The sequence below is a fragment of the Onychostoma macrolepis genome, chromosome 04 (genome assembly GCF_012432095.1).
Source record: "Onychostoma macrolepis isolate SWU-2019 chromosome 04, ASM1243209v1, whole genome shotgun sequence".
NCBI classification, from domain to species: Eukaryota; Metazoa; Chordata; class Actinopteri; order Cypriniformes; family Cyprinidae; genus Onychostoma; species Onychostoma macrolepis.
Genome location: NC_081158.1, coordinates 6,209,112 through 6,225,664, shown reverse-complemented (window position 1 = coordinate 6,225,664; position 16,553 = coordinate 6,209,112). Strand labels below are relative to the sequence as shown.

Here is a 16,553-nt window from a genome sequence, read left to right as displayed (position 1 = left end):
ACTGCTTGAGTAAGTCCGAAGGTGTTTTGATGTGTGTGTTGTTCAGCAGGTGATGGAGATCCATCGGTCTACAGTGATTCTGCTGCTGCTCTCGAGTGTGTCATCCTTCACTCATGGTCAATCAGCGTATATAAGGGCTCGTTATCAAAAATTCCTCAATCAGCATCAGGGTCCTTATGTGAATGAGGAGATGTGTACCGATGTAATCAGAGACAGAAACATCACTGACTCTGCTGGTGACTGCAAACTTGTCAACACCTTCATACAAGCAAATGAAAATGATATTAAAGCAGTTTGTAGAGGAGGCACTCGAGTGAAGTATAACCTGTTTAGGAGTGGCGAGCCATTTAATGTGGTCACGTGTAGATTAAACCCAAATACAAGTGGGCAGAGACACCCAAACTGTGAATATAGAGGGGATTTGTACACTCATCATAACATTGAGTTAGCTTGTGCACACAACTTGCCTGTACATTATCAAGGCTAAAAGTAATGAACGGAGGACAGGCTGAAGAGCCTCATAGACCTTTACAACATTTTGCTAATCATTTGTTCACTTCTCGTTTTCTGTCTTTCTTTGTTTTTCAAGTGCAAATAAAAAATAAATAAAAATAAGTGAGTCAATCATGAATCCTAAATAAATAAATAAATATAATGCATAAGATGAATGTGCAGTCAGCGGTTTTGAACCAGTTCTTCACATGTGCTGTAAACATGACAAACACTGTTTGAGAGTAAAGTCTATCATGAAGCACAGCTATGAACATGAACACAATAGATTTATACATGCACTTGAAAACATAGATTGCTTGTTGTGTTTTGAAAAGCTAACTTACAATCTCTAATTATATTCTGAAGAACAGCATACAAGTTCACCTTAAGTGTAATGTACCCTTCTGTCTTTATAAGTCTCTGATATGAACGAGAATATCTTCACCGTCTCTCATCACTTACCTAATTGAGCATAATGTTAAAAATAACTTCACATTATTTCTTTAAGATATATTCTGCACTTCTTCGTGCATGTCTCTGTGTGTAATTGTAATGAAACTTAAAGCCTTCTGTTAACCCTTTCTGAACATTATTTTTTTATTGGTATTTAACAAGACAATACACAATAATGCATTCAATGAAAAATAAGAAGTCTTTTTTAAATATTTTAATATAAAATATTTTTTTAATATTTTAATATTTTTAATATGAAAAAAAAGTATGCAGACACATTTTCTTATACTCTGTTTCACCTCTGTACAATATTTAATTACTGTATGTCTTGAAGAAAAATCTGTTTCTTTATTTTGCCAAAAAAACAACAAAAAAAACCCAGCCATAATCTAGAAAACATTAAATGTTCAGAATGTGTTTTTTATTATAGCGTTAGAACATGAAAAGAAGAGAAGTGTGAAAATAAATTAATCTCAAATGGAAATTTATTTATTTTTTGTAGCGTTTTGTAGTTTGAAAGACAATAAGTTAAGTTAAGTTAAGTTAAGTTAAGTTAAGTTAAGTTAAGTCGTGACGTATTGTCAAGTATGGTGACCCATACTCGAAATGGTGCTCTGCATTTAACCCATCCAAGTGCACACAATAAGCATGTGTGAAATTAAAATGTTACTAGTCAAACAAAAATATATTTCTTTTTGAACACCCTATATAATATGTGAAATGAAAATGTACTTGTTGACATTATAGAACAGTATATTATATTCTATAAAAACGTTATTTCTAGAGGTGGCTGATATATTGAATATTACTGGTGGTTTCCCGAGTTGCTTTCACGGTCCTCTTTGTTGTCTTTTATTACACATACACATCTGTATTTCAGAGTCAGTAAGACACTTTGAATCACAAAGTAATTCATAAACATGTTGGAAAGAATCATACACATCAGGAAATCTGGTGTTTGTAGGAAATCTGAAGGAACATTTCCCAATATTCTACTACGATGATCTAATTTTGCTTAGATCTGTAAAAACTTTGCTTGCAATTAATGCAATTAAATGTGTTTAAGTGAACACATTCTGTACACAGATGTAAATACAGTATTATTATATACAAACACAGTACTCTCATAAATGACACTGTTTGTCAGATATTATGTAGAAAATGAAACTTCATAGAGCTGCAAGAGCTGGTGATGAAAATTTCAACAAGTTTTATTGGAGTATACTCTATAAGAAAAATACATTTCAAGTGCATTGATGCACATAGTATATATTATAGACTAAATACACTTAAAATACATTAACAAATGTAATTTTGAAGAACACACTTAAGTTGAAATTAAAATAAATTATTTTACACGTGCTTTAGTATACTGATAAATATATCAAAATAAGTGTAATTATTTAAAACACAATAAAATCATAATTATGTAAAACGTATGTTTAAGTAATACTTAATTAGACATTATTATAAAGTGCATTTTTAAAAAGTGCACTTAAGTATGTTAAGACCTATTGTCATTAAAGTGTACTCTAAGTACACTTAAGTGGCCTTTAATTTAATTTATATTATATTATCTGCAAGTGCACTTTTTAAAAAGTATACTTTTAATAATTGAAGTACACAAAAAGTACACTTTTACTGCAATTAAGCACAAGGGAATGTAAGAGAATTTATAATGTGTCTTCACATTATCCATTCAGAAAAGTTAAAACACACACACACACACACACACACACACACACACACACACACACACACAAGATAGGCTATATAAAATTCCAGTATGTTTTGGTTATTAAACCAAATGTGCTTATTGCATAAAATCAGTTTACACACACATATTATACATACACAGCTGTGTATACGAAGTGCATGCTCACATAAAATGTCTTACTTGTGTTTACAAAAATTAAATTGGATAAACAGATGTATTTCAATCAGCACGGCAGAGTTTGTTTGTCTAATGTAATGTTACCTAAACCTTACCTTCAACATCGGTGATTTAGACCTCTATTGAGTTGCTGAGCCCTTTCAGAAATATAGCTGATGGGTTCCGACATGTCTCCTCGGATGCCAACTGCGGTAAAATATAATAATAAGAAGATATGCCTCCTCGTCTCACATCTAGGCTCGTAAATCCCAGTGGCAGCAGGTCCAGGTTGGTGGTTTACCATTACTTCTGGGTTTCTTCCCACCGGAGCCTCGCTTTCCATTTCAAAATGGAGGCTGCGTGAAATCGGCATATACGTCTGGATAAACACAGATCTATCTATCAGATGTAATTGTTGGCCTACTAAAGATTTTATCCTTACATTGTAGTATGTATAAAAACAAATGACCCAGAATCACTTTCTCTTTATGTCTGTAAGGCTTTATGCCTTTACTTATATGTGTTGTATTTTACAACTTTTCAATTTTATGGTAAAAATGATCTGTTTCCGGTCCAGAAATGACCCAAAGTATGAAAGTCAAGAAATGCTGATGTTTATTTTATTTTATAGATCACAGAATTACTAGTAATTTGTCATCAAGTACTGTTTTCTGTTTAAGTGTAAATTAAAAATGTATATTAAAATCTATGAAGAACATCCTCTCTCTCTAGTATCAGTTTTACACTGGGACTGGGGCTAGAAACTAATTATTTTTTCCCCAAATAGCCTAATTGAACCAACTAGCTCCGGTTTCATATAGGGATATGTTTCCTCTAGTTTAGATATACAGAATAATGCAGGTTTTCATGCCAGCTGTCAGTCTGTATGGCCTACCACTGCAGTCATGGTGAATTTCCATTTGGTGGAAATCAGCCACAAGGTGACGCTGTTATAAGCATTTTTGTTAATAACTCCACAGCCATGCATCATGTAATTGAAATTCTTGTTTCTTGTTGTTGTCTTTGTTGTAAGCCTCAACAAGTATTAAGTTTATAGTGTTATATTATGTTAAATTAAGTTTTATCCTTTTCTAATTCATCCTAAAAAATTATAACATTTTTTTTAGAAATCTCCAAAAATGGAAGCACATTAAGTACTTTACACCCAGTAAACTGCAAAACATTTATTTTTTCTACAGTATAGACCTACATATTATACAATACTCACAGCTCTTAGATGTAATTTGGTAAACACTTCATTTTCAATTCCACAATGACCAGGTCTCGTTTATCATGTAGAAATCAAAACTCAGTAAAAATTGAGCCTTGCATCTCTGTTCATTTTGAGTCTGTTGACAATAGTTTTATAATACAGATTAACAAACAGGTTTAGATTAGTAACCAATTCACATTTTGATGTAAAGCAGCTGTAGCAAGACAATTGTGGAATTGTACATCTTGAGTCAGTTTAGTGTTGATTCAATTCAGTTCAATTAATATGTCAAATTCATTAAGTGTGCATACATACTGTAGAATACTGTACATTATTGTAGGTCCTCTATGCCCCGCCTCTCTCAAATTCTTTGTTTTCTACAAAGTCCCTCCTTCCGACAAGCGCAGTCTGCTCTGATTGGCCAACTGGTACAGTGCATTGTGATTGGCCCAAACACCACAAGCGGCGTCGGAAATGTAATGCCTCTTTACATAATCGCGAGGTTCAGCTTTCAAAATTAAAGTAAAGACAGTTAATAATGTCCTTAGTTTTACGATCAGTTCAAGCCCGAGAGGGGAACAGAGTCGCGTGACAGACACAGTGATGAAGCTCGTATGTGTTTGCACACAAGCCGCGATTAAGACGATTTCTCCGCGTTCTCCGCGTTCTCCTTGGCAAAGGGGCAATTCAAGCGGTCCCACAGGAGAGCATAGAAGAGGGGTTTTACAGCCGTTACTTCCTCCTCCCAAAGAAAAGCAGGGGCTTACGTCCTATCCTGGATCTGCAGCAGTTGAACAAGCACCTCAGACGTTTCAAGTTCAAGATGCTTACGGTACGTAATCTTCTGTGCTCACTGCACTGGTTTGCGTCAGTGGACTTGACCGATGCATATTTCCATTTCACAATCCACCCAGGGCACAGAAAATTTCTGAGGTTCTCCTTCGAGGAGACTGCATACAAGTTTCAAGTCCTGCCATTCAGCCTATCCCTAGCGTCGCACATATTTATGAAATGCATGGAGGCAGCATTAGCACCGTTACTGCATCAGGGGATGAGAGTGTTCGCCTATTTGGACGACCTGCTCCTGGCCGCAGAGAGCAAGCAGTGTTGCAGACACAGGCACTTGTTTCTCATTTGCAGGCTCTGGGATTATTAATAAATCTGGAAAAGAGCTCCCTGGTTCCAAATCAGCAGATTTCATATCAGTTTAGAGACAGATTCCGTACAGAGCACAACTATGCTGTTGGTACGAAGGGCGGAGGATTTTCGCTGGTGTCTGGCTCAGTTTCATCTAATACCTATATGTAGGTATGTGGAGCAGACGCAGGCTATGTGTTCTTCTGATCAGCTGTTTGTGTGTTTGCCAACCTGGTTCGGGGGAAGCCACTGTCTAAGCAGCGCCTTTCACACTGGATTGTGGAGGCAATTTCTATTGCATACAAGAGCAGAGGTTTGGCCCTGCCTACAAGGGTGCATGCACACTCAGCAAGGGGCATGGCAATGTCATGGGCATTATTTAGAGGAGTGTCTGTGGAGGAAATATGTGTGGCAGCTAGTTGGGTGTCGCCGCACACGTTTGTTCGGTTTTACCAACTGGATGTCACTGCGGCAATGGTGGCCTGGTCCGTGCTCACCGCAGGGGTTGCAAGCCAAAGCCCATTGCTCCCATGAAATGCATGGGGTATGTGGCGGTGTTGGTCCCTTATGTTTAGTTCGGCGACTTTGCAAAAAATAGCTTATCTTAGTATTTTTGTCAGCATCCACTGTTTTCTGGAATACCCAAATCTGTTGAAGAACTTAAAGGGATAGTTCACCCCAAAATGAAAATTTGCTGTTAATTTACTCACCCTCAGGTCATCTAAGGTGTGGGTGAATTTTTTTCTCCAGTAGAACATTAAAGAAGATTTTTAGGTGAAACCATTGTCCTTGGTGATTCATAAAATGCAAGTCAGCGGCTGCCGGTTTTTGAGATAAAAAAACAACAACATAGAACCAAGACCAAATCAATACCCATGGCTCCTGGTGATACATTGAGGTCTAATGAAGCGAAACGATCGGTCTGTACAAGAAAATGAACAGTACTTACAACAGTATTACCTGTAATAATGGGAATGTGTTGTGGTATAGCTATATAGTTTATGAGGACAGAGGTGTGTATAATAACACATGGGTAGGCTACTACAACGTAAACATGGTTTATGAGGACACCTCCAATAGCTCCGTAAATCAAATGGCTTAAAAATCAGAAAGTCTGTGTTACAAACAAAAACGGAAACCACAGGTGAGTGAATGACAGTGAGGTTTATTGAATGATTGGATGACTGTAGTGTGCAGAGAATGACGTGGGTGAGTATCTTGGTGTGAGATAATGTCCAAAGGCCTTGACGGGGAGATAACAGCTTTCTCTGTATACAGGATCGTCGGAGATCTGGAACCAGGAGACTTGGGAGTTCGTCTTGGAGAGAAGTCGATGGAACTAGGGAGAAACTCAGCGAATGAACAGGTAAGTAGGTACAGGTAGGTAATAATAGAGTCAGGTTACTTTTCAGCATGTGAACCGTAGACCAGACGATGAATGTCAGAGAGAGTGGGTATTTATGGAAGTGCTGATGAAGGTTGACAGGTGCAGGTGATTAGAACTCAGGTGACTGTGATCTGGTGATTGCTGTGGGCGGCAGTGACTGTGACTCTCTGACAGTCTGTAACGTTCATTTTTTTGAAAGACTCAGAAACGGGGAGTGTTCCTGTTGCTGCCTTCCCGGTAATAGGACTCAGACTCAGAACAAGGAGTGTCTTTTGGGAAGGTACCTTTATCTCTTTTTGATGAGGAGGAGATTGGAATCTGGCGCCTCTCCATTCCAGGAATGTGATTGGCCACTTGTGTCCAAGGTGTGGAACTCATTTGCATACAGTGGAGTACAAAGTTAAACAGTGTCTTTAACATTTCACCCATGCAATATTTCTTTACCAAACCTCTTTCAAACTATTATCAGCATCATGAGGAGCAAAAAGAGTCCAAACATGATAGGAAACTGTTGAACTATCATTTATTCATACCATAATATGTTAATAGGCCTGCTTCCGTGAACTGTTGTGTTAACAGTCAATGGCCATCAACATAAACTGTACTTCATCTGAGGATGAAGTGAATCCCTTGCAGTTTGCATCTATTTAAGGTCTCCAAACATGGGTATAAATGGATATGGATAGATCTGTGTGGCCTTTCTTTGTTTCAGCCACTGCTGTTGCATCCAGAGATCTGGAGGAATTTTTATGGTAGTCATTTCCTAAACCTTAGGATTGGGTGTGATGGTGAGGGTCAACCCGTAGTCCAATGAGAAGTCCTCTCTTAGGTGGTCGTGGATGCAGAAGGTCTCCCTTCCTGTCCTGTTGGAGGTGTCTGGCAGTTGTCTTGGCATCTTATCTGATGGTTCTGAACATCTTTTTATGTTCCTCCACCACGATCCAATCACAGTGGGGCACATCTCCCTCCACACCGGCAGTTAGAGAGGGGCCCTGCCATAAACTGGTCCTTGGAATGCCAGTTTGACTGTTGTTCACTACACGGCGCTGATGGTTTTGCTCAGGTGGTTAACTGACTCTTTCCATAACTGCATTCTCTGGTTTCTCTAATGGCTTCAATCATCCACTTTAGCTCCCCTTCTGTATATACGCGTGAGTGTATGTATATTCGTTTGTTTGTTTAGATTAGTTATGTGTGTTAGCGTTTAGTTAATAAAAGTTGTGAGCACAGAGTTTCTGGTTCTGCCTTGCAAATTAATGTCTTTTTACGATTTTGACCCTCGCTACACGCTCTAATGCATTAATAGGAAAGTATTTTCTGTGGCCAAGGAAATATCCTTTCTTAGAGTTGATATGAACTTACACTGAATGGTCGCTGGATGAACAGATCAGTTGATGGCAATTTAATTCTGACAGATATTGCGATTGCGATTTGAATTTTGTAGTCAAGCTTCAGCTCGATATTCTCTAGCAGATGCAGTGTGCCTTTCTACCCAATAGATGGTTAGCTTCTTGCTGCTAAAATGCAGTCAGTGTAAGTTAAAAAAAAAAGAACTGAAAAGATATTAATGTTGTGAATCATCAGACAGATCGGGATCCATTTGCAGCTTTTTTATTAGAATAGTCAGACAGAACAGGGTAACTGACCAGCAATGGGAAAAGAGTAGGCAAGGCAGAGACGTGGTCGGGAGAACAGGCAGAATAATCAAGGCAGGCGGCTTACAATCAGAGTCCAGAGAAACAGTCCAAATCAGGGCAACCAGAGAGGGATAACAGAGTCGAGAATCAAGGCAGAGATAATAACAGTGAAGCAAACACGGGCAGAAACGCTCAGAAGTGACAGCCGGGGCAAATCAAGACTTCGCAAAGAGTGCATGGAAGTGTGCTGCTTAAGTATGGGTGTGTGAATGAGGTGCAGGTGTGGCAAGGTGATCAGGCCCAGGTATGAGGGAAACTGAGTCCGAATGGGAGTTAATATTCAGGGGATGGTTCCCTCTGGTGGCGGAGAGGGAGTGGTGCGGGAGCTTCGATTGTAACAATTAACTTATTCCAACATTTATTAAAATTTCTTTTTAAATACCCAGTAATTAAACACTCATTTTTCTCTAAAGCAAACAATTTCCAGTAAGCACAAATAAAATGACCTTACCTTTCTGTAAACAAGGTCTTTTAACTTTGAAATAAGGTAGGTAGTCTAGCTTATACAACAAAATGCTAAATAATTATCAAAATATAGAACATTCAGCAAACTGACATAGCTGATAAAGAACCTCACCTTCCTGCAGCTTATATTTTCTAAAAACATAAAATCACTGAATTATGTTCATAAACAACTGAAACTGTCATGACTGATAAGATAACCAGCTTTTAAAATATTGCACAGCACACATTCAAGTACAAATACTGTTAACATTTTCTTTGTGCAGTAAACGCTGCCAGTAAGTGGCATTACAAAATAATGATGGAGAACTTGTGGCTGGTATACATAGGTATTTGCGAGCAAGTTTGCTCAGACTTGGAAAGTTAACCATAGGTACCTTCCACCAAGCCAAGGGATCTTGCTCTCCATCAGTAGCAGGAGTCATGAGGTAGCTGTTCAGCTCAGCTTCCATGGTGTCCTCCAACTGCACAGATGAAGCAGGGGGAACTGCGGTACTCTTGATGAAGCTGCCCAATAACCGTTTCCCCTTCTTCACTGTGGATGTTGATGGTTCTGTCTCAGCTGCACTTTGATGCATGCCATCTGTGAATGTGAGAGGAAAGAGATTATCCTTCACTGCTAAGCAATAACTCTCTTGCACTCAAGGAACGTTAACTGTTGACGTCATTTTATATTTCAGTTAGCGCCATTTTAGCGCGCCCAGTAACGTTATCTGTGAGAATACATCGTGGCACAACTTCACTTCTGCGGATTCAGTATTTCATTTTGAGGTAGGCCTGACATTGATCCAGACTAAAAAGGTTTCTTTTACACTCGTTTTAGTTATTTTACCAAGATTGGCTATGTTTAGTTGCAGTTTCTGTGGTAAGTCAGTCAAATCATTAAGGGGGTATGTACTTCACTGCAAACTTCATCGAAATGAACCACGTTGTTTATTTAAGTGCTTTGCAACAGACTGCAAACAGACTTTCTGTACATATGCGTCATTTAAGGCTCATTTTTACCGAAAACATAACATAAATGCGCCTGTTAACGTTACTGTAGGGACAGCTGTTACCGTTGTTAGATGTGCAGTGGCGTTGTGTGAACGTCAGTGTCAAGATGCTAAAGCTCTAATATCACAATTGAAAGACCGTATTGTGGAAGGATGTGCCGTGAGTTGTCCAGTGAGAGGATGCACAGACGTTTTTATGGTCAAATCTTCATTTACCTCCCACATGTCACGGAAACACAGAGGTTTTACAGAAAGCAATATAAGTGACTTGTACAGAGACTCATCGGCTTATTTATCATCTGCTCCAACTGAATTACATGACTCTGGCCCTGAATTTGTTACGGCAGGTACAGATGAAGATGTTATGGACACAGCAGATGATTTCAATGATCTTTTTCTTAGAAATGTTTGTTTATTTTACTTAAAACTGCAGGGGCAGTTCTTACTACCTGCTTCGACCACACAGAACATTTTTGAGGAGATTCAAAATATCCATTAGTTGGGTCAGACATATACTTTAAGTAAACTTACTTCACTGCTAAAAAATGAAACGAGAGTCCGTCAGGGAATCTGATCTGTTCTCTGCATGTCATACAGGGCCAATAAGGACTGCACACTCAAGAGCTCAATGTTTAAAAAAAAACTATGTGGAGCCTAAGAAAGTGTTTTTAGGAAGAGATGAGAACAGAATTGATAGGTTTGCCTATTATGTGCCTATCAGAGAGACTTTTAAATGCTTTTTGCAATCTGATATGTGGCAGAAATGTGCAGCACTCTGCTGAGCCTCCGTCAGATGTTTTAAGTGATGTTAGTGATGGTTTTAGATTTTCAAATCCAATGACTTTTTTGTTCAAAATCCATCAAGTTTGAAGCTAGTACTATACCAGGATGCCTTTGAAGTTGTTAACCCTTTAGGCTCTGCAAAGACGAGACATAAAGTGTTAGCCGTTTATTTATCTGTTGCTAATTTGCCACTTCATGTACGGTCTGACACAAACCACATGTCACTTGTTTTATTGTGCAGAGAGAAAGATTTCAAAGGATTTGGGCATGCTAAATTGTTCTCTGATTTACTAGCAGACTTAAAGGAATTGGAGGAGAATGGGATTGCAGTATCAGATGAAACATCAGTCAAAGGAACCTTGTTTTGCATTGCTGGAGATAATCTAGGTTCACACTGCATTGGTGGCCTCTCTGAAAATTTCAGCCGTGCAAAACATTTCTGTCGATACTGTCTAATAACCCGATCTGAATTTCAGGGTGACGATCCTAATCTGTGTGGACCACCCCGCACCATCGAGAGCTACAATTCAGCTGTAGATCGCATCCAGACTGAAGATACACAAGAAGTGGAGGGAGTAAAATTCAAGTCAGTATTCAACTCGTTGAAATACTTTAATGTGTGTCAGCCAGGTTTGCCACCTTGTCTAGGACTTGACATCTGAGGGTGTTTTGTCTTATGATGTTGCACTGTATCTTAAGTATTTCATCAAAAAAAAAAAAGCATGGTTCACATACTCCACCTTAAATCGGCGCATTAAACAGTTCAAATACTGTGCCTCTGATGCTTCTGCTAAGCCATGTGAGGTCAACCCTGAAGCAGCTAAACTCACAGGAAATGCAATACAGAACTGGAATATAATTGGTAACATAATTGGTGACAGTGTAAAAGATACAGCAGATGATGTGTGGCAGTTGACTCTGCTGCTGAAAGACATTGTGGATTTGATATGTGCTCAGAAAATCTCTGTCGCTCAGGTTGCATATCTTGATGTTCTTATTCAAGAATATTTAGAGTTGAGAAAAGCTCTATTCCCAGAAAGTAACCTGAAACCAAAGCACCATTATTTACGTCATTACCCAGCACTGATCCTGAAATGTGGCCCCTTGATCAGACTATGGACCATGCGCTTCGAAAGTAAGCATAGTTATTTTAAAAGATGTGCAAGGGATTTGAGGAATTTCAAAAAACCTCAGACATCAGATGTTGCAGGCTTACCTTTCAGCAGGCTTAATGGATCAGGCTGTCTTGCAAGTTAAAGGTGGTTGTCCATTTTACTCAGCACTATACAGTAAAGCCATTCAAGATGTTGTCAGACAATTTGGCTTCACTGAGACCAACACAAAGGTCACAGTAGAAATGATGTATAAAGGAACATCATACAAAAAAAGGACATTTCCTTGTCACTGGGAACACTGATTTGGTGGAGTTTGGTGAACTTATGCTTATTTTCATAAAAAAAAAACAACACTGTTTATCTTCTGGTGTCAATGTACAAGGCAGAGTTACTTCCTCAGTACCATGTGTACTCGGTGAGGAAAGACAATGAAAAGATACAGTGTCTGAACATCAGTGACTTGTCTGATTTCTATCCGTTGGCTTCTTACTTGAAGGATGGACACCAAATGGTTCCATTGAAACACAGTGTGTTGTCACACTAATGAATCCCTTGCACTGTCATTGTTGTTAGTTGAGTTTTATTGTTTTTTTGTTTTTTTCCCCCTTACTCAGAAATGGATGATGTGGAGCCAAGCAACATAAGCAGTGCCATTATTAATGTGTTACCAGACCTCCCAACCTCAATTGTAAATATTGTATTAGAGACGCTATAGTCTTTGGGTGTGGAAAACACTGAAGATTTTCAGTACATCCAGGAAACTGATCTTCTTTCAGTACTGAGGCCGATTCAAGCTAGGAAACTGGTGGCTGCTTGGAAACAAACCAGTAAGTACATTATGCAGCAATGTATTTTTAAGTGTAACAAAGGAATTGTTCACCCAAAAATGAAAATGTGCTGTTCATTTACTCACCCTCAGACACTACAAGATGTATGTAACTTTTTCTTCAGTTGAAGAGTGTAGAACCTGGTCGAAAAGAACGCACACACCTAATCTTAATTTAGAACATTCCAAGGAGCTTACGCTCCATCGTAATAGTCGTAAAAGTTACAAATGACCAACACAATGCCCAAAGAATCTGACTAGCTTCCTGTCTGTTCTCCTTATCGTCTCATGAGACCCTTGAAGCTGGGAGGAGAACATCTGGCCATCCTTTGAAGAACAGAATTTTCAATGTTGTTCCTGACCAGTTTACCATAAATAAAGTCGAATAAACAGACAGTACAAAGCACGTGGGATCTGGACATGCTCCAGCACAGACCCTCCCTGAATCCCCTGACCGCTTTTGACCATAATTCAATGATGGTATCAACAAGGAAAGACAGATATACGTTGACCAGACCTCAACAAACCTACAGCACGGTCATCCCCATGACCTCATAACAAACCCCTTTTCTTCACTGCATTCCAGGAGAATGCCACCTCTTTTGCTCGTACAACAAAGAAACTCTAGTCACACAGAGGATCTTTAAAAGGACAATCAAGAAAAGACTGCTGCTATTAAAGCAATATACTCAAGAGACAATATATATATATGAATGTGGTATTTTATGTTTTTGTTATCTTGCTGTGGTTATTAGAACTTAGGATATTTTTAATCTATGACTTAACCTGTTTAGTAGATAAAATTATAGATATTCGATGTGACAACTATCTCATGTTTGGTATTGAATTGTATGTTACTTTTATTACAATAATGTGATAAGGATGAATGTTGACTTTTAGCATCATAAGGTATGATTATAACACCTTATAGAAATCTGCTAAGATATCTCCTCCATGTGACATTTATTAGCAGATGTTAGGTGTGTTCGACTTCATGCGGCGCCATGAAAACCGAACGGCGGCTGACTTGAAGAAGTGCATGCCGGTTAGAAAATTTGTCCGACTTGAACCGGCGCCGACGCCACGTCACTGTCACGTGTGGCATCAAAGTACCGCGAGAGTGTTTCGAGAGCAGCCGGCTCACTCAGCCAGCGCAGTTTCTCCAGAGCGGCTGCACAAAGTTCTGATGACGTCACAGTCATTTACGATTGGTCAGATCACGATGACGTGCATTTTATGTTAACGCCTGTAGTTCGCAAATACTCATGCATGGACTTTTAATGGTACAATTCACTTTTCATGCCGTTTTCATCTTATACATCATGTTTATAATGATGATTACAACTTTACTGTATTCCCTTTCTGGTTATTTCATTCATATTATTTATATAGGTGTTGTTTATAGGTTTATTTTGGTATTTCCTCTTCATACAGACCCTTTACAGTATTCAGCAGCACCTGAAATAAATATTGTTAAAAAACAACTCATATGTCAATCTGACAAAAGTTTTCATTTAATGTGGTCATAATAGTGTCCAACTTTACCTACTTGTGGTTAATAAACTGTTAACAATTTAAGCTGCACCTTCAACAGGACAACATTCTGCTTACTTTCATGGAGTTGGTATAAATCAAAACAGGAAGCCAACAGAATCAGGCTTTTCTTTAAATAAAAAATAATGGTGTTTTGTCTAAAAGATCTATGTTAAAAAAAAAAAAAAAGGTTTACCAGATATACCTATCTGGGAATAAGTTTATTATTAGATTATTTTTTATTATTTTGTAATTGCAGAAACACCCATGTAATTTATCAGACTGCTGAAGTTGTACATCCTCACATATGTTTATTTGATCTGTCTTCCAAAACTCTAGATATGCCTAAATATTTGACCTTAACTGACAGACTTCTGTAGCTATACACACCTCTTAAAGTTTGTTTAAACATAAACTTAAATAAGTAAAACACTATGGCAATCACTGCTAATTAAAAGTTGAACCAAATTGGAAGTTGAACTAAAAGAGTAATTTCCTTAATTGGTAACTCAGTAATAATGAATAGAACAGGTGTGGGCTGTGGCCCCATGGTTCCTTTGGCTATATAAAGAATGTGCATTACCCTGTGCAATACCAAACAAAATGGATAATGTTATAATTCATGTGAAAGACATCAAAGGTAATATTGTACCAAGGCAATTGCTGAAAGGATGAAAAGTGGTGAGTAAACTGCAGAACTGTGCAATAAGTCACCAATGATTTGAGCAAGTCTTCTAATAATTCTTTGCTTCTCCAGATCAAAAATTCCTTTCCTCTATCATGGAGAAAGTCACAGCCATAGAAACAAAACAAGGTACACATTTACTTGAGAGCACAATTACTTTTTATTATACAAGCACAAATATTTTTAAGTGACTGACCACATTTACAGCCTTACCTCTCCAAACAGCCCTCATCAGTTGCCCAGCTTCTACTGAAAAGGTCCCCCAACCTCCCACCCCATGTACCATTACCTCCACTGGGTCCCCTGTACCCTTAAATCTCTGTGTTGTGAAGCAGCCACCACCATCAACCAGCCAGTGCCATCTAACTACCACCAGGGTGCCTGTTCCACTTACCCCCAGTGCCAATGCCCCAGTGTCTGCCACTCTGCAACCAAGTGCAGCGAGTGGAAACCCTTCACAAGCCATTCAAACGTCATCCACCTCCATCCAGTCAGACAGTCATGAATCACAACAAGGTACTGCCTCCAAGGGTGTAAGGAAGATATGCTGTGGCGTTTTGTTTTGTTTTCTTTGTTGTGGCATTTATATTTATGCCCTCTTCCCACAGAAATGAATCACAAAATAACATTACTACTGGACCTTACAAAACTCCTCAGCAACTGTACTTCAGAAACAAACCAGCTTTCTATCGAAAACTACAGCGGGCATTCTCACAGAAGGGGTACAACCTGTCAACAGAAAAAATTAGAAAAAGTTAGCAAACATGTTAACAACTTACAAAAGAGTAAAGGACAGACGCCGTGCAACTGGGGAGGGGAAGAATGCCTGGGAGTACTATACAGTAAGTGTACGATGGAGTTGTTTTACATGACATGGGACATTTTCACTGTACACTGACATGCCTTTTTTCCCTATAGCAAATGGATGAGTTATTTGGGTCATCAGGGATTGGAACTGCACCACCTGGCACAATTTACTCTACACCTTTGTTTTGTGATGACTCATCCAAAACTAATCCAACAGCTTCATCTCTTCACCCTCAAGACCAGCCAGCGGGTGCTGCTGTGGATGAACAGCCTGGAACCTCAGCAATCCGAAACCCAACCAATCTCACCAACATGCAGAGACAAACACAATCCTCTCAGTTTCTGGAGGCATATGAAGTGCATGCAGAAAGAAGGACTACTGTGCTCGAGTCCCTGGTGAGGCCTGACTTTGAGAAATGGCGGCGACTAAAGGAGAGGCGTAGGTGCTCTTTTGAAAGGAAGCTGTTGACCAGCATGGGAACAATCGTGGAAGAGCTAAAAAAAATAAGCAAACAACAAGAGCAAATTATAAACTTGCTACAAAACCAACCTCAATAAAATGTCTTAAAGAAATAAACTTTGTATTTTGACTTTCTCTAAAATGTCTATTGCAAATCTATTCCTTCCACAATTTTAACTGTGGGACTTTTGTTATGACTAACAGCATCCAAGATAAAATTGTTATATTGTAGCATCTTCAAAGTTGCCACCCTTGACTAGAATTTACAAAATTGTTCCCTGGGCATTTGATCATCCAGTTGTTTTGAGGTAAACCGTATTGAAGGAATTCCCATCCATTCAGGGCTCTTATTGGCTGATTCTCTTTGCTTGCTTCATTATTTAGTCCAAGTCATCAATTTCAAATAGATTTTTAACTGAAATTTTAGTTTTCTAGTAATCAAAGTTGATATGTTAGAACAATTATATTTTTTTGATTAAAGTAAATTCAAACATTTAAGCATACAAAAAATGCTTTACTAAGTTTCAGTTAATAAGCTAATTTCTCAGTTTTTGGTGTGTTAGATCTGGTCACAAATGATGTCTCTATAATTGCTTGCAGTAGTGTTGTGGGGTTGCTGGGGAGGTGGTTCATCG

At 38.5% G+C, this 16,553-nt stretch overlaps 1 protein-coding gene across 2 annotated transcripts; it reads left to right on the top strand.

The window, feature by feature from the left end:
- The first annotated feature begins 14,616 nt into the window (after positions 1 to 14,616).
- On the top strand, positions 14,617 to 16,241 carry LOC131538617 (uncharacterized). 2 transcript variants are annotated; one of them, XM_058772558.1, is made up of 4 exons: positions 14,617 to 14,780; positions 14,877 to 15,167; positions 15,260 to 15,493; positions 15,570 to 16,241. In XM_058772558.1, exons 1-4 carry the CDS (start codon positions 14,747 to 14,749, stop codon positions 15,578 to 15,580), a joined length of 570 nt encoding a protein of 189 aa, XP_058628541.1. In that variant the 5' UTR covers positions 14,617 to 14,746; the 3' UTR covers positions 15,581 to 16,241. The 2 variants fall into 2 exon arrangements, with proteins under 2 accessions (XP_058628541.1, XP_058628540.1); XM_058772557.1 differs by having other exon boundaries at positions 14,859 to 15,167.
- Positions 16,242 to 16,553: the final 312 nt, after the last annotated feature.